The sequence below is a fragment of the Larimichthys crocea genome, chromosome XVIII (assembly GCF_000972845.2).
Source record: "Larimichthys crocea isolate SSNF chromosome XVIII, L_crocea_2.0, whole genome shotgun sequence".
In the NCBI taxonomy this organism is placed as follows: domain Eukaryota; kingdom Metazoa; phylum Chordata; class Actinopteri; family Sciaenidae; genus Larimichthys; species Larimichthys crocea.
Window position 1 is genome coordinate 1,362,190 of NC_040028.1, and position 23,080 is coordinate 1,385,269.

Below are 23,080 nucleotides of genomic sequence, written 5' to 3' on the forward strand. Positions count from 1 at the left end.
CTCTCTCTCTCTCTCTCTCTCTCTCTCTCCCTCTCTCTCCATCTGTGGACATGTCTCATTAATGCATGTTACTAACCAAACTTCCCCAGAGTTTCTGTGCTCTGTCGTCCAGCAGGTTCTCACGGATCGTGGCTGCTGCTGTGATCCTGCACGACGTCCACTACATATATTTAGTCATTATTACTACCATATCTGTTACTGTGATCATTTTTATCATTCATTGTGATTCATTATCATTTTGTCAGTTATTGTAATTGTACAATATGTTTGTGTTAATTTGTCCTGTACACGTGACATCCATTGCACGTCTGTCCGTCCTGGGAAAGGGATCCCTCCTCTGTGGCTTTTCCTGAGGTTTCTTCCACATTTTTCCCTGTTAAAAGGGTTTTTGTGGGCAAGTTTTTCCTCACTCGAACCGAGGGTCGAAGGACAGATGGTGTCACTCCCTCAACAGATTGTAAAGCCCTCTGAGGCAAATGTACTTTGTGACTTTGGGCTATACAAATAAAATTGATTTGATTTGATTTACTACTTATCATTACTGCTTATTACTTATCAATACTACTTATCACTACTACTTATTACTTATCACTACTACTTATTACTTATTACTACTACTTATTACTACTACTTATTACTTATTATTACTACTTATTACTTATCACTACTAATTACTACTTATTACTACTACTTATTACTTATCACTACTACTTATTACTTATTACTACTACTTATTACTTATTACTACAACTTATTACCTATCACTACTACTTATGACTGCTACTTATTACTTATCACTACTACTTATTACTACTACTTATTACTTATCACTACTACTTATTACTACTACTTATTACTACTATTTATTACTTATCACAACTACTTATTACTTATCACTACTACTTATTAATACAACTTATTACTTATCACTACTACTCATTACTACTACTAACTACTTATTACTACTACTAATTACTTATTACTTATTACTACTACTTATTACATATTACTACTACTTATTACTACTACTAACTACTTATTACTATTACTTGATTGATTGATTGATTTGCCGTTTGGGTCCATGTGTAACTTGTCGTCTTACAAACAGCTCGCAGACTCCATGCGCTGGGTTGTTGACACTCTCAGTTTGTGGCGTGCTAACCAGAGACGCCTGAGGACAGGTAGGCACGTGTCTGTTGTGGCCCGATCCTTTTCTGGGCAGGAAGAGTTCAGGGGCCTCATGTACAAAGCATGCGTAAGCACAAAAAAGGGGCGTACGTCCTTTTCCACGCTCACGTTCAAATGTATCAAACGTGAAACAATCGTAGAAATGTGCGTGCCCCACGCCAAATTCATAGCTGTCGTACGCACGTTTCTACAGCTGTTGTTCCTTTGGCGACACTTAGAGGTGACGCTGGGAAACTGTTAATAATGTGAAAACAAGTAGTCATCAGAGTGATGTGCACATCAGAGACACACTTATGAACAATTAACACACCCACGTGTTTGCAGTTATATGGGTGGATATAAAAGCATGCGTAATGTGATGAAGAAAATGGTATTAACAAAAGTTGTTAGAGGACCTTGCAAATGGTGCAATCCGCCGTGAGCGATTTAAGCAATGCAAGGATTTACTTGCAAACAATGATAATTGGCTCATACGACGATTTCGGTTACCAAGGCCAGTGTTACTGGAGATGTGCGCAGAGCTGCGGCCGGCCCGAGAGCGCAACGGGGGCCGGCGAGTAGCTCGGGGTTGTGCTGACTACGCTGGGGTTCCTGGCAACAGGGGCATTCCAGCGGGAGCTGTTTATCTAAGTAGGAAACATTTTCATTCCATCAATGTTCAAATCATATGTGATGCGCGAATGCAGCTAACTAACATCGTGGCAAGGTGGCCTGGTTCAACGCACGACTCATTCATTATGACTAACAGCATGGCTGGGAACAGGCTGGAGGCTGGCACGGTGCGCGATGGGTGGCTTCTATTCGTTTAATTGTCCCGTATGTAACGCTGGATTACATACGAAACAATTAAACGAATAAACTCTTTACTTACCCAGAAGCCGTGCCAGTGTGCCAGTGCATATTTGGGCATGTGGCATTCAAATATCATGTTTTTGGTTTTCTTTATTTTCTGCTGGTGAAATTAGAGCTGCAGAGCTTTAACAAGCCCCGGATTGTCTCCCTGTGTTCAGTATTCTTGTCAGTAAAAGCGGGCGTAAAATGTCAGCCGCGGCGCCACACCTGTCCACACCTGTGTGTGCGCTGCTTGGATCCCACGACATTTACAGCCTCACACACACGCTCCCACTCACGTCTTTTTTTTTGGTCATATTTATCCCTGTTGACAGGGTACCAAACAGAATCTCCACTTCATTCACTAGAATATCTAGCTCAGACTCTGTAAAATTCCTTTTCTTTCCTTTGTTCATCGCGTTATCTGATCGGACAAAGAGGTGAATCTCAGGTCCAGGGCCTATTTAAATAGATTTGCATATGTAAATGGGGCGTGGACAGGGAGGAGTTGCACGTGCGCTCAATTCCACGTTGATTGGGATGTACAAAAGAAACGTGCTTGGATCCATGCGTACGCACACTTTGATACATCTGAATATTTTTGTGCGTACGACAGTTTCCGGGTTCTGGCGTACGGCAAGTTTTAGTAGGAAATCCACGCAAGTATTCGTACATGAGGCCCCTGGTCCGCGTGTCGGTAGTGTAACGGCAGCAGCAGCGTAATTACCAAGGCATAGCGTCTTAACATACACCCACAAAGGTGCTCACAATGAACAGTCCCCTGACAATGACACATGTGCAAGGAACACAACTAAATATCCAATGTGCTCACATTTTTTGGGTCTATGCATTTGTGCATTGTGATATACTTTTTGAGTGTGCCTGAAAGCGCACACTATATGTTATCCACCACGCTTATTCAGTGTGCCTGAAAGAGCACACTCTTTATTATCTCTCAGGTTTATTCTTATTGAGTGTGCCTGAAGGAGCACACTATATGTTATCCACCACGCTTATTCTTATTATTGTGCCTGAAAGAGCACACTCTTTAAAATCTTTCGGGCTTAATCCGCCAATTATTGAGTGTGCCTAAAAGTGCACACTATATGTTATCTACCGCGCTTATTCCGCTTCTTATTATTATTGAGTGTTCCTGAAAGAGCACACTCTTTAAAACCTCTCGGGCTTATTCCGATTATTATTATTCGTCTTCCATTTCTTACGTGTTTTTTTCGGTTTGCTACTCCTCCCAGAGTTTTTGTCGCACATACACAAAACGGGTATCAAAACGACTGGATCGATGGCTATGACTTTTCTAAGAGTTTCGGCAAATGTTTTTGCCAAAAATCACCAAAAAAAGAGGACACAGTTTTTGACCTTATGTTTAATTTGAGAGCATTTTTGTTTTGAAAATAAATAATGGAAAGAAGAAACAAGCGACTCAGTCCTTATTTTTGATCATTTAATGAGTCAGTCAAAACAAAAGAATTGTTACTATGCACTTGAAACAGGAGCAGGAACACAAGGAGAAGCACAGGGACCACACAAATACAGGACAGGACCTGATGCTGAAACCAAATAACACAGGATTTAAACACAGAGTGAAAACAGAACAATAAGACACAGGTGCATATATTACTACTGTCATTATTGCTACCATATCTCCATTACAGTTTATAGTTAGTTCATGATTTGCTGCCGCTGTGCATCTGTGTGTCTCTATCTCTATCACAGGTTCCACTGCTACTGTAATCATTTTATCATTCATTGTAATTCATTGTCATTTTATCATTCATTGTAATCTATTGTCTGACTTAGTTACTTTAGACAGGATCACCCTGGCCTCCAGCTCCACTGTAAAGAATCTTGGAGTTGTTTTTGATCAGGATTTGTCCTTTAACGTCCACATAAAACAAATATCGAGGACTGCATTCTTCCACTTGCGTAACATCGCTAAAATCAGACGCATTGTCTCTCAGGCGGATGCAGAAAAACTAGTCCACGCATTTGTTACTTCTCGGCTGGACTATTGTAACTCTTTGTTATCAGGCTGCTCCAATAAGTCTCTTAGGACTTTGCAGTTAATTCAGAATGCTGCTGCACGTGTTCTGACAGGAACCAGGATCAGAGATCACATCTCTCCCATTTTGGCTTCCTTGCATTGGCTACCTATTAAATCTAGAATAGAATTTAAAATTCTTCTCCTTGCTTACAAATCTCTTCATGGTCAGGCACCATCGTATCTAAAAGAGCTCATAATACCTTACTATCCCTCTAGAACACTGCGCTCTCAGGACGCTGGGTTCCTTGTGGTTCCTATAGTCTCCAAAAGTAGATTGGGAGCCAGAGCTTTCAGCTATCAGGCTCCTCTTCTGTGGAACAAACTACCATTCTGGGTTCAGGAGGCAGACACGATCAACAATTTTAAGAATAGACTTAAGACTTTCCTTTTTGATAGAGCTTATAGTTAGGGCTGGCTCAGGTCATCCCTTAGTTATGCTGCCATAGGATTAGACTGCCAGGGGACTCTCCTTCCCTTCTCCCTCTCTCTCCCTCTCACCATCTGTGGACATACATGTCTCATTAATGCATGTTACTAACCAAACTTCCCCGGAGTTTCTGTGCTCTGTTGTCCAGCAGGTTCTCGTGGATCGTGGCTGCTGCTGTGGTCCTGGACGACGTCCACTACGCATATTATTACTGTCATTATTACTACCATATCTGCTACTGTGGTCATTTTATCATTCATTGTGATTCATTGTCATTTTGTCAGTCATTATAATTGTACAATATGTCTCTGTATATTTGCTCTGTACACGTGACATCCATTGCACGTCTGTCCGTCCTGGGAGAGGGATCCCTCCTCTGTGGCTCTTCCTGAGGTTTCTTCCACCTTTTTTCCCTGTTAAAGGTTTTTTGTGGGCAAGTTTTTCCTCACTAGAACCGAGGGTCTAAGGACAGAGGGTGTCACTCCCTGTACAGATTGTAAAGCCCTCTGAGGCAAATGTACTTTGTGACTTTGGCCTATACAAATAAAATTTGATTTGATTTAATTTAATTTGATTAAAGGCACACGCAGACTCTGAAAAATGAATGAAATGAAAATGGGGCTTATCTCCTCGTCAAGATTGAGAGTGTCCTGATTCTCCATGTTGTCAAAGCATGAAAAAGAAATATGGCGATAAATGGGTACCGTTTTTTCTATGTGTGGGTTGAGAACTGGGATTTTCCAAAAGAAGGGAGTTTTAGTTTATCAAAGCTGCAGGTGTTAAAGGAGAAAATAGAAGCTGCAAGAATGAAGAACATAATTATGAGAAAGGATTTAGAAGAGATAGATAGTCAACTCTCAAACATTTGAGTTGTTCTCATGTTCACCTGTTTAGGCAGGTTTGGAAAGGAAATTTTACGTTTAAGTAAAATATAGAAAAACTGTATTACGTATGTTTGTCATTTGTTACAGAAATAAGTGCAGTTATGACAACAATGCTGGCTGGAAAAAATCCTGAAATTCCCCTAACCCTGACTGGAAAGTTGTTCAATCTTCCTGCTACTTTCTGATTCTGCTGCAGAGAAGTTACCAGACTCAGAAATCAAAAATGAATGGCACCCTAGGTTTAGAGCCGACATAAATATTTCACACAGTTTAAGTTGCAGACATATGGTCTAATTAGATCAATGGAAATCTGGACTTTAACAGTGTAACACTGATCATTTGCTCCCAACAGACATGAGTTATCTTGCCTGTTGCTAGAAATCTTTGTCATTTGAGCATAAATATTGTTTTAAGGAATTTGCTGAACCAGCTGTTGTGTGTATAGCTAATATCAGGTCTACTGCAGTAAGTTGTTTTTGGGTTACCTGTCTAACCCAGATTTGTGCACCAGCATCCAGATAAGGTCTAAGACAGAACAGTCCTGAACAGGATGGACTGCATGCTGGAGTCATGGTATGTGAAAAGCAGGGAGGATCCAGCAGTCAGACATTTAGTTAAAACATTCACCTCTTTGAACCAGGAAACAGTTTGAGATCACTCACATGAACCAGGTCTTGTACGCACACATCTTTATCAAAACAAGATGGAAAAGTTACTTTTCTTGCTTCTCTTCTGTCACATTTCATCAGCAGGTAAGATCACATTTTAAATCTTTACTTTTAGCTCTTTGCTTCATTTTCCACTCAGCTCTGCACAGAAATTTCTTTCACCTTGTAGGGGATCCCAAATGGTTTAAATGGGCACCAAATTGTGTAGGTTCAATCCCTTAGCTTTGGTGATCAGGAAATATATTTTGTATAAATATAATCATAAATAAATAACTTTAATATTGAAGTTCCTTTGATTGATTTCAGTCTCATAAAATTCACTAAACTATTTGGAATGCTGATTAATAATTCAGTTAATAACTACAACCAAAAATTACAGTAGTGTGTGCTCAGCATTGTTTATTAGGATATTTGTTAAGTTCGCAGAGATGTGGACCCCAGAGCAGAGACTCGAGTAAAAACAAAATATACTTTAATTTCAACAACCAAGGAAACTAAACTAGGCAGACTGCTGAGGCAGGGAGCAGGCTGGCGAGAGGAGTTCTTCTGGAGCTGGAGCTGGAGCTGGAGCTGGAGCTGGAGCACAGGTGAGTAGTATGAAGAGGGAGAGCATGGAATAATCCGACAAAGAGCAGAGTGAAGGCCAGGCTTATGAGGTGGAGGAAATGGGCTGAGTGGGAACAGGTGAGCCACTGCTGCTACTGGGAGGAGCCAGCCACACTCCCTGCAACACACAAGCTCTGCAGGAAAACAGAAATAGGAGGGGGAAACAGAAAGAGCACAAACAGAAAACACAACAACCAAGACATAATAAACTGAACCATAACAACAATGATCATATTTTGTATCTATGCTTTCATTATCTTGTTAATAAATTAGTGTTTATAGGTGCTGGTCTATTTTGTGTTGCACAAGAGCAAACTCTGCTAACGTTTTCTGCGCCAAACTCTAAATCCTTCAACCTATACATGATGTGCTAATTTTGGTTGTAGTTAGTATCTTAAATATTAATCATAGTTCCAATAAATTAAAATTTTTATGTATTTTATGAGACTCAGATCAATTAATTAATTGGTGATCATTTCCCTTCTTTATGCATGGTGTCATATTAATAAGACTTATTATTTATGATTATCCTTGATAATTCTAATAACCATGGCTAATTGATTGCACCAACACAGTTTGGTGCCCATTTAAACCACCTGGAATCCCCAACAACCTCATCTTGATAAGCCTAATGTCTTTCAGCTGAATCACACTGAGATACATCATGTTTATGAAGATGTGTGCATCTATACTAAATATATAAACCTTGCTTGTTTTGCAGTGAAACACTCCCTTAAGTATTTCATAACTGCATCTACTGGAGTCACAAGCATCCCAGAGCTTGTAGCAGTTGCTTTGGTTGATGGAGTTTCGATAGGTTACTGCGACAGCAACAATAAGGCAGTAGAGCCAAAGCAGGACTGGGTGAAGAAACTTTTGGAACACGATCCTCAGCACTTTGAGCGATACATTGATGAGTGTTTCAATTATCAGCCAAACTTCTTCAAAACCAGGATTAATAATTTGAAGCAGCGCTTCAACCAAAGTGGAGGTAAAGTATTCAATCATGTTACGTTTCACTTTTAATGTTGAACAGATTTATCTTCTTTTCTGAACATGTACTCATGTGCTCACATTGCATACTACTCTTAACAGTCATAATAAAACAATTGCAACTTAAAGTAAAATAACAAAATTGGTTTAACAGTCTTAAAGAAAAAGAGCACTGATTATCGGCCCTTGAATCATGAATACTGTAGTATGTCACACAATGCAGAATATCTTATAAGATCATTAATCATTGTTAATTGCAGTCTGTCTCTGTCCTTCTATCAGATGTCCACATTTTACAGAGGGTGTTGGGCTGTGAGTGGGATGATGAAACTGGAGAGGTTATTGGTGTATTGCAGTATGGTTATGATGGAGAAGACTTCATGGCATTGGACCTGAAAACATTGACATGGATCGCTCCGAAACTACAATCCTTCACCACCAAACTGAGATGGGATTCTGAGAAAGCTAGAATCAGATACAATGAGAATTACCTCACTGAGATTTGTCCTGTGTGGCTGAAGAAGTATGTGACCCTTGCCAAGAGCTCTCTCATAAGAACAGGTAGAATCACATGACCTGATGTTCATATAACCTGAACTACCATTGGCTTATCACTCCAATTAGTTTCCCCATATATGTTTCCTGTATCACAAAATGTGAAAAAATCTGCTTTTATCTCTTTTATATCATCTTAAATTCAGTGTTTTAGGGGTTTGAGACTGTCAGCCGGACAAGACAAGAAATCTGAAGATGATGACTGAATCTTGATTTCTCCCGCTTGGATTTCTTTATGTTCCTGTTTTCTTTCCTGCTCCTTTTTCCTCTCTGCAGAGCTTCCCTCAGTGTCTCTCCTCCAGAAGACTCCCTCCTCTCCAGTCACCTGCCACGCTACAGGTTTCTACCCTGACAGAGCCATGATGTTCTGGAGGAAAGATGGAGAGGAGTTTCATGAGGACGTGGACCACGGAGAGATCCTCCCCAACCACGATGAAACCTTCCAGATGAGCGTTGACCTGAACCTTTCATCAGTCACACCTGAAGACTGGAGGAGGTACGACTGTGTGTTTCATCTCTCTGGTGTAGAGGACGACATCATCACCAGACTAGACAGAGCAGAGATCAGGACCAACTGGGGTAAGACTGGGATTAGAGGGTGCTGAATGGGACTGCATGTTGTACTCACCTGTAAATTTCTGTTAAGAAAAAAAAAGTGTGTAACTGAGTGTAACTGGTATGTTTTGGTACACTGTGGAAATACTTCTGTCAGAGAATCATTTGTTGTAGGAAGACTTGTTTTATTCCATAATCTCGTTTACAGGTATTGCATGGGCGTATGTATCATATGTATGACAGCCCATATTGTCTCAGGTCAGTAAGATTGTGATGATAACTGCATGGATGCAATACCACAGGGTTCAGCTCATTACTGTCATTTCACTTTACCTAGTTGAGCAGTAGAAGTCATGTTATGGATTACTAGTCAAATAGAGCTGTATGCCAACACCACCTATGCTTTAAATGCACAATAATACATAAATTAACTTTTGACGAGGCACACGTTAATTAAAAACCACTTTAGGTGATGACCTAATGAAGCTGATGGAGAGAAGTGTAGTGTCTTCTTTTAAGTCACTTCAGACGCCATTGGGTGTTCTTAATTTTTAACGTGGTTTATTAAACAAAGGTCTTCTCATAGAGTTGTCACGTTAACTCAAAATATAAACAAACAAAATCCTCGATCAAACAAAACAATAAACCAATATAGGTATATAGCAGTAAACCAACATATATAATTAAAAACCTTATGCCTGCTGGCGTCTTCCAAATTCTAAATCACAGTTCACAGTTCCAACATCCAAACTTCAAGGAGTCCAAGTGCCAGTGCCTTCTCCAGACACAATCTCCTGATTAGACCGCAGGTGCATTGACTCAGCATCCCGCCCACCAGGCGACACTTAGACAAAACCCAGGTTCTACAATTCCAAACATGTACCACATTTGGCCAGCAGGTGTCATAATACAAGAAAAAATGAATGAATGGCTCCTACACACCGGCGCCCTTATTGTTACTGGGAAAAAAGGTACAATAATAAACAACAAATATGGAGCCATATTAACAACAAATCATAAATCATCGTTATCATAGAGCACAACATAAACCCAACATGATGTCCAGCACATACATCTTTTTGCATTTTTCCCCCCCTTTTTTTTTTCTTTTTTTTTTTCTTTGATATGTCCATAAGTGTAAGAATGTCCTTTCAAGAGCTCACATCCTTCTTAAGTGCACACACATATATGTCCATATGCCAAAGGCATGATTGAAGAGTCCATTTCTCATTGTATATGTTCTGCATATTGTCTGTGTATGTATACGTCGCTCATGTGTGCACGAGTGGATATGACGCTCATGTGTGCACAAATAGATCGAAAGATCTATAGAGTCCATGTCATGGTCCTTGTAACGCATGTAAAGTTCTGAGACATCCATCAGTGTATGTAAGTTCACAAGGCAATAATTCAAGTCATTTGATTCATATCACATATCATTTTCAACTTCATATTCATGTTACATGTCATTCTCCAACAACAAGCACACCTTTGTGATTGGTCTTTCTATGACACTTGTCTTAGTTTTCAACATCACACTACGTACAACCCCCTTTGCATCCTTCTTAGTGTCAATAACCCTCCCCAACATCCAAGATACCCTCGGGGCAGTAGGGTCAGCAATCAACACAACATCACCACATGTGTAATTGCGCTTAATTTTCAACCATTTCTGTCTTTCTTGTAAGGTTGGTAGATATTCCCTAACCCATCGTTTCCAAAATGTATCTGCTAAGTATTGTACTTGCTTCCATCTGCGTTTACTGTATGTATCTGATTTCTGAAATAGACCAGGTGATAATGTGGGTTGACCTTTGAGGAGTAAAAGGTGGTTAGGTGTCAAGGGTTCGAGATCATTAGGGCTGTCTGAGATGGTGGTTAATGGGCGACTATTAATGATTGCTTCTACTTCACAGAGGAAAGTATGAAGGGACTCGTCATCCAGTGTTTGGGCTTTGGTCAAGGCCAGGAGTGTTTGCTTCACTTGTTTAATTAACCTTTCCCAGACACCTCCATAATGTGAAGCGGCAGGTGGGTTGTAGATCCATTCTATGCCTTTCTGTTGTAGAGCAGCTTGTAGTTTGTGACTCTTATTCCACTCTTGTATGGCAGTTCTAAGCTCGCGGTCAGCTGAAATCAGGTTGGTTCCATTGTCAGACCGTATCTGCTGTACCTGACCTCTTCTGCTCACGAACCTACGGATTGCATTGATGCACGAGTCAGTGTCAAGTGAACTGGCCACTTCTAAATGAACCGCTCTAGTTGTGAAACATGTGAAAATAACACCATATCTTTTGACTTCACTGCGTCCCCTTTTTACTATTATAGGGCCGAAATAATCTGCTCCAACGTATGTAAAAGGCGGTGAATCAGGTGTTACTCTCTCCTTTGGCAAGTCTGCCATCTTTTGCTCTCCTAAGAGTGCATGTTGCCTTCTGCAGAATACACATTCTGATCTGATCTTCCTGGCCAGAGAGTTTGCTGCTGGTATCCAGTACTTCTGTCTTAATTTGGCCAAAACGTGGTTCCGCCCACAGTGTCCTAGTTGTTCATGAATGTGTCTTAGCAACACTTTGGACACATGGTGGTTTTTTGGGAGGATAACAGGATGTTTTTGAGACTCTGGCATGGCCATTCTACTTAGCCTTCCTCCTGTAAGCAGTAGTCCATTTTGCAGAATAGGATCAAGCATACGAATGTGGCTCTGGCGGCTTAGGTGTGCGTTTTTCCTTTGCAGGGTCTCCATTTCCTTAGGAAACGCTTCCAGTTGGGTGTAATGAATGATTGCTTTTTCTGCTTTTTTCAGGTCATTCAGTGTCATAGGTTGTGAGGTCATGCATTTTTTCACAGCTTTCATTTTTCTTTCTAGTAGGGTTTTCATTTCAGATGTGGGGCTCGTTGTGGTGAGTTTGGTAAGTATTTCATTTCTCTTTTGACTTAGGTTAATCAGCAGATCCTTCAACTTCAGTAGCCATGCAACTGCTCTGGTAAGTTTGTTCCAATTTGAGTGATGATGAATAAATGCATGTGTTGGAGTGTTTTGCTCCTTCACCAATATGTTCATCATGAGAACGTCCTTTTTCACTTCCATGTCATTTTCCTGTGGTGTTTGTGTGACAAGTTCGGACTTTGGCCATTCAGATTTTTGACCTCTCAGGAATTCTGGGCCGTTCAGCCATGTGTGTGAATTCAAGAGAGCACTTGCCTTGAGGCCGCGAGATGCACAATCTGCTGGATTCTGTTTTGTGTTTACATACCTCCATTGTTTGATGCTCGTCATCTCTCGGATTGTGTTTACTCGGTTGGCCACAAATGTTTTGAACCTTTTGTTCTCATTCTGAATGTACTTCAATGTTGATGTACTATCAGTCCAAAATATGGAGCTTTCTAGTTGCAGTTGCAGCTCTGCTCTGAGAAATGTGTCCATCCGTACTGCAAGGACTGCTGCAGTGAGTTCCATTCTTGGCGTTGTGGTTTGCTTTAAAGGTGCAACTCGTGACTTTCCCATTATGAATGAGATGTGCACTCGATGTCTTGTGTTAATGAGGCGAAGGTCTGTGACACAGCCTTAGCCACTTTCTGAAGCGTCGCTAAAGTGATGAAGCTGGGCAGATGTTATTGCGCCACAGTTGTTGGGCTTAATGCACCTGTCAACTGTGAGCTCTCCAATGGAGCTTAATCCACTCATCCACTCTTGCCACTGATGTACGTAGTGGTCTGGTAATTCTTTGTCCCAGGCATAGTTATGCTTGCAAAGATCCTGCAGAATGTTTTTGGCAGTGAGAGTGAATGGGTATATGAATCCAAGAGGGTCGTACACTGAAGAGATGATTGAGAGTATTCCCCTACGGGTGTATGGCTGATTTTTGAGGCTTATTGAGAAGGTAAGTTTGTCACTTTGGATTTGCCCTTGTATGCCAAGAGTTCTTTCTGTTGGCAGCTCCCCGGACTCCAAATCCAGGGTTTTGACTTCTCTAGCCCGGTCTGCTTGCGGAATGGATGTCAAGACTGCTCTGCTGTTGCTGATCCATTTGTGCAGTCGAAAACCTCCCATTGAGCATGCTGCTTCAAGCTCTTTGCACAATTTTACAGCATCAGCTTCTGTAGGCACAGATTTCAAACAGTCATCTACATAGTAGTTAGACATGATTGTAGCCACTGTTTCAGGCGTAAAGAGTTCTTTGAAATCTTCTGCGCATTATTTGAGAGCAAAGGATGCGCAGCTGGGTGAGGATGATGCACCGAACAGATGCACTGCCATTCTGTGTTCCTTTAATGGTTGGCTCAGGTCGCCATTTGGCCACCATAAGAAGCGCAGAAAGTCCACATGATTCTCCATTACTCTCACCTGGTGAAACATGCTTTCTATGTCTGCCATAAGGGCAATGTGCTCTTGTCGAAAGCGCAACAGGACACCTACCAGGTTACTAGTCAGATTTGGTCCTTGGATCAGTTTGTCATTCAAGGATGTTCCCTGGAAGGATGCTGAACAGTCAAACACTACCCTTAGGGTGCCTTTCTTTGGGTGATGCACTGCATGGTGGGGTATGTACCACACCTTGCCACTAGGGGGCACTAGTTCATTAGATGGGACCACCTCAGCATGGTTCCTTTCTAGCATTCCCTCTAAGAAGGTTGCGTATTCCATGTGAAACTGTTCGTTCTTTTCAAATTTTCTTTTCAGGGACATTGCACGCTGATGGGCCTGTTCGTAATTGTTTGGCATCATTACATTGTTTTCTTTGAACGGCAGTAATAATGATCGTTTCTAAGTTCCTTTGAAGTTTCCATGATTGACATAAAGCACTTGTCTTCGACCGACATCTCTGTTTTGTCCTCAGCTGCCAATTCTGGGAAATCCTGATGATACTGCTTGATCAACAGGTCGTTTACATCCCTTATGGATATGCGATTGGCTGTAACGCACAAGTGACTTCCTTGCCCTTCACAAATTGCTTCTTGCATGAGCCCATTAACGACCCACCCCAGAGGTGTTTTAACAGCATATGGACCACTACCCTTACTGTTTATCACCTCCCAAGGTTCCATTAGCTTTGCAGCATTCGTGCCTATTAGCAACTCTATGTCGGCATCCAAGTGTGGAATCTTCACTTTGTGCAGGTACGTCCATTTGTCCAGAGATTCTTGTTTTGGTATGTGGCGTTTCGCGACAGGTAAGTGTGACTGTGTGTACACTGGTGGCAGCTTGTGGTATTGCACTCCTTCCATGTTGCTCACCTCGAGACCAGAGACTACGCTAGTGCTCACTCTTTTTTCCTGTCCCATTGTGCAGAGCATGATTGTTATATTTTTTCCAGAGATGTTCAGCTTGCTCTTTAGAGATTCTGTACAGAATGTAGCGGAGCTACCGGGATCCAAGAATGCGTGTGTTGTTATTACCTGGTTATTACTAGATAACTTTACCTTCACAGGTTAGTGCTGTCAAAATTAACGCGTTAATTTTGTCGATTAATTTTAAAGAATTAACGCGTAAAAAAAAAAATTAACGCAATTAACGCGGTTTTGTTTATTCCGGTGGCGGCCACCATTTTGGATGTGGCAAAGTAGAGCTTTGTTTCCCAGATATATTAGTGTTGGTGTGTGAATGGGTGTATAGAGGCATTAACTTAAAGCCCTCACGGAGACTGCGCCCTGCACGGTCGCCCACATTGCCCACAGCTAAAACCGGCCCTGCTCGTATTAGTTTACGGGCAGATCTGCCACATCCAATATGGCGGACGTAACGTATCACAGCAACGGACCAACCTGCTCAATGAGGCATCTATGTATAGTCTATGATCTATCCTAACTAAAGGAGAGTCTATGTATATGTCTGCGATCTATCCTAACTAAAGGAGAGTCTATGTATATATGTCTATGACTTACCTAACTAAAGGAGAGTCTATGTATATATGTCTATGATCTATCCTAACTAAAGCAGAGTCTATGTGTCTATGATCTATCCTAACTAAAGGAGAGTCTATGTATATGTCTATGATCTATCCTAACTAAAGGAGAGTCTATATGTCTATGATCTATCCTAACTAAAGGAGAGTCTATGTATATATGTCTATGATCTATCCTAACTAAAGGAGAGTCATGTATATATGTCTATGATCTACCTAACTAAAGGAGAGTCTAGTATATATGTCTATGATCTATCCTAACTAAAGGAGAGTCTATGGCGAAAAGATGGATAAGGACGGACTTTTAGGGGGAACATTTCATTTTAAAAAGTTGCCTGACGGCTCGTTGGACAAAAACAAGGCATTTGCACAGTTTGCAAAGCCGAATTTAAATTCCACAGAAGTAACACGACTTTAACATATCACCTCAAAACAAAACACCCTGTCTACACTACAAGAGTGTGGCATTCGTCAGTATATTTCCTCATTCTGGCTTTTCTCCGTTTGCACTGTGCATATGCGCACCTTAGGCCAATAAAATGAATGAATTTAAATATACTTTCTCTGTGTTTATTCTACATTCATTTGATAATTTTACATAAATAAATATTCATTATAAGCTTCAGTCTCAGAAAAATGCATTTAATTTATTGATACATTTATTGATAGATTAATCGCGATTAATTACAGATTTTTTTGCGATTAATTAGTTAATTTTTTTTAATCGATTGACAGCCCTAGTCATAATACCAGAAAAAATTAATGAATGGCTCCTACAAGAAGGTTTTTTTTTTTGTTTACCAATGATTCCATATAACCAGATAACAAATGCAGTTAATCCAGATAACAAAGAATATGAATATGAAGCTTTGTCCAAATCACTGGATGAATGTACTTCTGTTCTAACCTGCTTTATCTGTACTGATTTAACAGAGAAGCCGAGTCACATGACCGTCCCCATCACTGCTGCAGTGCTTGTTCTTGCTCTCGTCCTCATTGCTGTCACTGGCTTCATCATTTACCAAAAGAAGAAAGGTGAGAGAGAAAGATCAAAAGATTATCTGCTTTATTGACTTTTCAGCACTTTACCAACAGGAACTCTGTAAGGCTCACAGCCTGTCATGATAATATGATTATACCATAATGATGTGGAAGAGAAGTGATAAGGAAAAAGAAAGTAAGGACTAAACAGAAGGAAAAGAAGTTTGAGTAGAAGAGAAGATCATCTTACATTAAAAACAGTTACAAAATGTTTCTTTTTTTTTATTTCAGCCAAACGTCCTCCATCTTGTAAGTAAAACGTACTTTTATTTTACTTAGATTAAATTGGGTTTTAGATTATTGTGCAGATGAACTTTTTGAAGACTGTTTCCTGTATTTCATGTTTCTAAAAGTTCAGTGTGAGTGAACTTCACACAGTTTAACAGTTTATTTCTGATCTTACAGGTCCTGACGGCTCTGAGCTCTCTGATAAACTGAATCCAGATCCATCCACCTGAATGATGAACATACTGAGTGAGACTAAAATTAAGATTTATTTTAGTAATTTACAACCTCCTCCAACTTACCATTGCAAGGGGAGTTCTATTGTTGTGCTTGAAATATAAATGTCATTGTTTTATTAGAACTGATTTTTAAATTCCTTTTTAATTATGTCTGTATGTTTTTTCATGAATCTTTTTTATTTCATGGTTCATTTGACACTGATGCAAAAATGTTAATGTTAAATGTGTTTTTCACATTTTGAATAATTAATGGTTTTGGAATATCTACTTAAATAACAGGTTTCTGTAAACATGTAGGGACAGAATACAGTTCTCAAAATCACCTCATGATGGATTATTGAAATGTTCTTTTGTTTGTCAGGGAAGTTATTCATGAAAGGTTCCTCATATCACAGAGGTTACTAACTAGTAGCTTTTTGTAAGTTGTAAGTCTGTAAGTAGTTGGACCAGATAGGCACTGATGGTGGTTGGGCTGCACATGCATATTAAGTTGCTTATAAAGTCAGTTATGTCAGCCAAATTATCCTGAGCAGATAGGATGTAGATTTAAATTCAGGTCAAGTGAATGATTTAAAGGCAGAGTGAGCAGGATCTGTCTGTTACACACACAACACAACATTTATAGTTGGCCCCTCCGTCTTTCAGCCTAAAAACAGGTTGAAGGAGCTTGAAGCAGTGGTACACACTGCCGTATTGATGGACATGAATCAATGTCTAAATGACATGTTATTACTTTCTTGATGATGTTTTACTGTTGAATAAAATTAGTTGCATCTCCAAAACTGCAGCTCTTGTGGGGGGTCAGTACCTACCAAAAGAAGTCAATGGAAGGAAAAGCGGTGGACTGGCGTCAGGGTCAGGGGCGGCTCATTGATGCAAGTCCTTAAATATGTATTCTATATGATTCACTTAAACCCAATACAAGTATGATATGTTTGTAATAAAGTTCAGTAAATTTGTTTTGTTGCATGTGTGTGAATGTGTTTCACCACCATAATAAGGTGTGTCATTTAATTGTTAGAGTTTTAGAAACTTACCAGAACGATGAGAGCTCAGTTTACAGTTAGGGCTTTACTATTGTGTTGTTTTATGGCCCATGTTAAAAGAACAAAAAGTAAAATGTTGTGCTCAAAGACTTGATCATGTAGTTAAAACACCTGACAGTCTGTTCTTTTACAGTGAGACACACTCTAAAAGTTTTTTTCACCGCATCATCTGGAGTATTACATTTCCCTGAAGTTGTGGCCGTTCTGCAGCTTAATGACGTTCAGGCGAGTTACTATGACAGCAATATCAAGACAGCACTACCCAAACAAGACTGGATGGCAAAATTAAGAGATGAGGATCCAGGGTACTGGAAATGGTACACAAGGGGGTATACGGTGCTCCATCAGCTTCACAGAGAAGAATTCCACAACTTGAAGAAGCGGATTAATCAAACCGGAGGTATCTTTCTGATTATAGGTTTTACCTTTACACATTGACTGAACAGGACTTTCTCTCCTTCAGTGGAAGCTTCCAGGGCAGCTTCTAGTCTGTAGTCTGTTTATCACAGAGGATATTTTTGTGTATTATTGTGTGTGTGTGTGTGTGTGTGTGTGTGTGTGTGTGTGTTCCTGCATTACATGAAGCCACAACAGTAGGTAGATGGGTGGATCAGTGTTTCTCAATGATACACTGGTAGAAGCTAAATGTGCTGGATCTTACTCGGGTTCTCTGGGGTCTCTCTTCTTTCAGGTGTCCAGATTTTACAGAGATTGTCTAGCTGTGAGTGGGATGAGGAGACTGGAGACATTAACGGTTTTCATCAATATGGTTACAATGGAGAAGACATCCTAGTATTTCATCTGGAGACACAAACATGGATCGCCCCCAAACCTCAGTCATTACCAAACACACATGGGACACAGACAGAGCTAAAAATGACTTTTGGAAAAACTTCATTATATATTCACTGTCTGCACAAACATTTAAAATATGGGAGGCGGTCTCTGCTGAGAACAGGTAGAATCACATGATCTGATGTAGTTTTATAATTGCTTCTAATGTTGAGTATCATCATTACCATAAACAAATAGTGACCTCCACTGTACATGGAACTTAAAGGTTTCTCATATCAATTTATAAATTTATCTCCAGAGCTTCCCTCAGTGTCTCTCCTCCAGAAGACTCCCTCCTTTCTACCCTGACAGAGCCATGATGTTCTGGAGGAAAGATGGAGAGGAGTTTCATGAGAACGTGGACCACGGAGAGATCCTCCCCAACCACGATGAAACCTTCCAGATGAGTGTTGACCTGAACCTTTCATCAGTCACACTTGAAGACTGGAGGAGGTACGACTGTGTGTTTCATCTCTCTGGTGACGACATTGTCACCAGACTGGACAGAGCAGAGATCAGGAACAACTGGGGTAAGTCTGAAATTAGAAATGTTCTCACGTTTCCAATGCTGGATAGGGCTGTTTGTATCCTGTGTCCACCGTAGCACAGGAACAACAATTCAAACTTCTTGTTAGCTGGCTGCTTCATTTGCATATCAGATGATAAATTAACACAGATAATACCAGAGACATTTTCACCATGCCTTTTCATAGAGCTAATATTTTAGGTTCCTTCATTTTCGTGTCATGGGTTTGGGTTTTATGTTTCCTGTTTTACCGTGCATTAGTCAATCCACTTTTGTTTGTAATTTTACTTATATAGTCTGTGTGTTCCTTTAATGCACTGTTAGCTTGTCTTTGCACTACATTCAACCACTGTCAACTGTCCATACTGTTTGTTCTCCTGGTAATCTTTTGGGTGTTCTTTCCTCGTACCTTGCATGTCTTAAGAACTTTTGATTTCTGTCTGCTGCCAGTCAGATTTCTGTGCTTCTTTGGACTACCTCATAATCCTGTAAGACATTTTAGTTTTGGATTGAATTATTGAACTGCATCAGCTCTGCCTCCTGGTGTTTTCATTTGGGTCCAAACCATTGTGTTCACTGTTAAGCTGCTTGTAACTTTACTGTCACACAACTGTCTGCATTATAATTATGGTTAGCAATTGATCAATAGGTGCAAGTTTAATCACTGAAGTGAAGCTTTAAGCAGGGCTTGGCTTTTGTTGTCCAGTCATTGTTATACTGTAGGTTACTGTTTTGGGTTAGACAGTTTTTGTTGTGTTTTCAAACCAATGCAAGCAAGTCATCACAGGACAAACCAACATCATATGTAACAAGATGAATGTGTGTACAGAAGGTTTTAATGGATATACTTCTGTTCTAACCTTTTTCCCCCCTGTATGATCATAATCTTCTTTTACAGAGAAGCCTTCTGACATTCCCGTCATTGCTTCATTGCTTGTTCTGGTTGTTGTCCTCGTGGCTGCAGCTGGATTCATCATTTACAAAAAGAAAAAAAGTGAGAGACCAAAATTAAATTCTCATTTAATATTTTGAATGTTTACTTTAGGTTGATGCTTTTCCCCTGCTTACAAAAGGTAAAAAAGTATAACCTCCTATCACGAAGCAACCATCAAAGACTGTAATGATGATAAAGAAATGTAATCAGCAGGTTAGAGGGGTAAATTATTTGTCTTCTCTTCTTGTTACAGCCCAGTGCATCCAAAATAAATGTTTAGTCTGACAAATGTTACATAATGTTGCTGGGCCAAGTCATTGATTCAGACTGATGATGCATGCCTCTTGGTTCTGGATAGAACAGATGTTGGACCTGTTGCAGAGACTGGTCATACTTGTCTGGATTAAACCACCAGAGGTTAGAATCCCCAGGAAAACTAATTCCGAGACTACCTGCTATAATTAGTGTGCTCACCAGGAAATACATAGTGTACACAGTATTCTACATAGAGGTGTAGTATCAGAATTTAGGCAGCACAAGATACTGAGTGCTACTCACCTTCTGATGAGCTGATAGTTTCCAGGTGTGTGTTTCTGCCAGTGATGGAGGCAAAGGGTGGAGCTCCTTATAGGGACAGCTGAGATGTTACAAAAGCCTCCCATGACATACTGAACAACCAGCCTCTGCAACAGGGTGGACAGCAGTTTATTAAAGGCAGATTAGTGCAGGACAAGTTGACTAACAGTGTTTTTTCTTTACAGCTCCTGACAACAGCTCTGAGCTCTCTGATAGACTGAATCCAGAAACCTGATTTACAAACACATTCTGTACACAGCGAAGTATTTCTAACTGATGTAAAGTGTTCACATCTCTAATTAAACAACAGCTGAAAGTATAACTAAGAGAGTGTTTCGAAAATCTTTGCTAAAGTTGGTTTCCTAGAACAAAGGTGAAGTGACTTTGTAGTAAAGAGTCTTTCTCTATAAGTTGTAGCTAAAAAAGCAACATTAAAATGTCGTTATGGCTTAAAAACTAAACAAAACTAAAAGTGGGGGTGTGATTTCGTCAGATTTGATTGACAGCAACCAAACAACCCAACAACTGTCATCACATTTAAACGGAAATATGTGACATCACCCTTTTTTTCCCGTTTGCGCTCTACCCACTTTAAACAACTGAGAAAAGCCCTGAGAGGAGAAAATACAGAAATCTGGAACGTGAAATAACCAAACTGTGTGTAGTGACAAGAAGAGTGAGGAAATAGGATTTCAGGGTATTTCAGAAAATAACATGCTGATATAACCTGCACATCAAGGGCTAAAGTGTTTACTTTGATTTGATTTGCTAAAAAAAAAAAAAAAGACATTTTAAGACTCAGTGGCATTTTTTGTTGTTGTTGTATGTGGAAATTTGAAATTGAAATCATTTTGGTGAAGGATATGTGTTGTTATCCTTTCTGTATAATGGATTTGTGTCTACTACACTCACCCACTGACCTCTAGTGGTACTCTATGCAGACATGCACACAGTTTGAGTCTTATTTGTTTTCAGATATGCAACTGTAAAGTTTCTGCCACCTCTCCAATAAACACTGGATGAATGAAAAATAGTTACAAATCTTGTAAATATTGTGTTTGTATATTTCTATGTGGTAATGCTTTTGCTGGAATCTCAATCAACACTCAGCATGTGCATATGTTCGGTAGTCATGGAGACAGAAAGGGGGCGTGGCCTGGGTGACTGCAGCGCTGCAGTTCTATGGAACTGCTCATTCGAGCTTGGACTGGAGCTTGGACTGGACACGAGTTAGGCTGCTGAGAAAGGTCTCTGTCGGAAAGTTTTAGTGGACTGGAAAGTTATGAATAAAAACCCAGAGAAAGAAAAATGGACCTGCTGAAAAGTTTCCTCTGACTTGGAGCCCCTGCTGAGCACAGTCAGGCGGCGGATCTTTAATTTGAAAAGTAAGACAGCTTTTAAATTTATGAAATCATCTTCCTGAAAGTCTTGAATTAGTTTCAGGACAAAAATAATATTATAACAATATTCATGTCAGTTGTTGAATATAAAAATAGAAAACCAACAGAATTTGAACCGGCTTATTAGGAAAACACTGTTTGGTGACACTCGACGTTTTATCTGTAAAATGATTATTAGCTGGTAGAAATGACTGAATGTCCCGGGACAGCTGGAAAATGTGTCAACAATTGTGTAGTAATGTAAAAATGCTTTTCATTTGATTTGAGGGCATCAATATTTACACATTTATCATGAACATTTATGGAAAAAGATGGCGACCGTTCCATATTTCGAATCACACCAAGAATCTATTTTTCTCTGTCACCATGGAGATGGAAGGTTTAGGAGCAAACATGTTATGATTTATTTAAAAAGTATGAATGGTCACACAGAAACATGCCGGTCCAGTCAGAGCACACTGAAAAAGTTTCACATGTGAACTAAGTGTGCTGAAGATGCAGCAGACAGATCAATATTGTTCTGACTGTTGTTTGTCAACAAGCACACATTGTTTTGAGCTTATGTCGGAGAAGCGACGTCATTAATTATGCATGAGTTCATCAACGTACCCACGTAGCGTATGTAATGGCGTACACAATGTGCTGATATTAGGTTTTCACAGGATATTGATATTATTATATTATTATATAATTAATTAGTGTTTAGTCTCTTCTTCTCTCAGTTGAATTTCACTTTGAATCTGACCGTAGAGAGAGTTTGTAACCAAAGCTACAAAAAGAAACAGAAATAATTTAAGATGAGCTGGATTACTAACAAGACATTATTGGATGTGTATTCTAATTATGATTTGAATCTTTCATTTGTTAAATATCAGTTATGGCCAATACTGGTATATAGCGAGACCCATAGTGCACATGAAAACGTTAACACAATGTATTACAAACATAGTCAGAACCACCTGTTCCCACCTACGCAGGATTATTCCATTTTCCATTTTTAATAGAACTAAAATATGATGCAGAGTTATGGATCGTTCTTCACACTACATTTTATTGTAGAAACAAGATATGTTTTCATAATCAGAAGCAGGACTGTGAGCAGAGTTATTATGTGGATTTAAACTAACTGATTGGTCCCTCACTGAGCAGTGAGGCAACTGAGTGTACGGGCAGTATACTGGGCAGTACACACATTTTTTGATTGTACATGCAGTATATTGGGAAGTACGCATATTTACTGAGTGCACGCACAGGCGCAGTATTCTGGGCAGTACTGCCTGTACGCTCAGTATATTACTGACTGTACACTCATTAAATATGTGTACTGCCCAGTGTTAATTTTGTCACCCAATTTTTTAATTTAGTCTTAGTCTTGTTTCAAAGTTCAATCTTAGTCTTAGTCACTTTTAGTCTTTCACAAATTTTAGTCTAGTTTTAGTCAAACGTGAACACGGTATTTTAGTCCAGTTTTAGTCAAAACATTTTAGTCTTTTTCTATTTATTTCAGGATTTTTTTTTTTTTTGCTTATTAATTCCAGTTCACTTGTGTTCCACAGCTAACATATTGATCAAATGTCTTGATTG

The 23,080-nt window shown here is 39.7% G+C and overlaps 1 protein-coding gene and 1 pseudogene across 4 annotated transcripts; both read left to right on the forward strand.

The window, feature by feature from the left end:
• Window positions 1-6,062: 6,062 nt before the first annotated feature.
• LOC104939706 (major histocompatibility complex class I-related gene protein) lies at window positions 6,063-17,056 on the forward strand. Of its 4 annotated transcripts, none has more exons than XR_003464185.1 (8): window positions 6,063-6,144; window positions 7,388-7,657; window positions 7,942-8,220; window positions 8,491-8,710; window positions 15,609-15,710; window positions 15,948-15,965; window positions 16,122-16,190; window positions 16,969-16,980. XR_003464185.1 is itself a non-coding variant. In XM_019270126.2 (8 exons), exons 1-7 carry the CDS (start codon window positions 6,096-6,098, stop codon window positions 16,172-16,174), a joined length of 1,074 nt encoding a protein of 357 aa, XP_019125671.1. In that variant the 5' UTR covers window positions 6,063-6,095; the 3' UTR covers window positions 16,175-16,190; window positions 16,969-17,056. The 4 variants fall into 4 exon arrangements, 3 of the variants coding, with proteins under 3 accessions (XP_019125671.1, XP_019125670.1, XP_027147011.1); XM_019270126.2 differs by having other exon boundaries at window positions 8,491-8,793; window positions 16,969-17,056; XM_019270125.2 differs by lacking the exon at window positions 16,969-16,980 and having other exon boundaries at window positions 8,491-8,793; window positions 16,122-16,265.
• A 372-nt stretch (window positions 17,057-17,428) lies between these two features.
• Window positions 17,429-20,350, forward strand: LOC113748220 (major histocompatibility complex class I-related gene protein-like; annotated as a pseudogene).
• The last annotated feature ends 2,730 nt before the right edge of the window (window positions 20,351-23,080 follow it).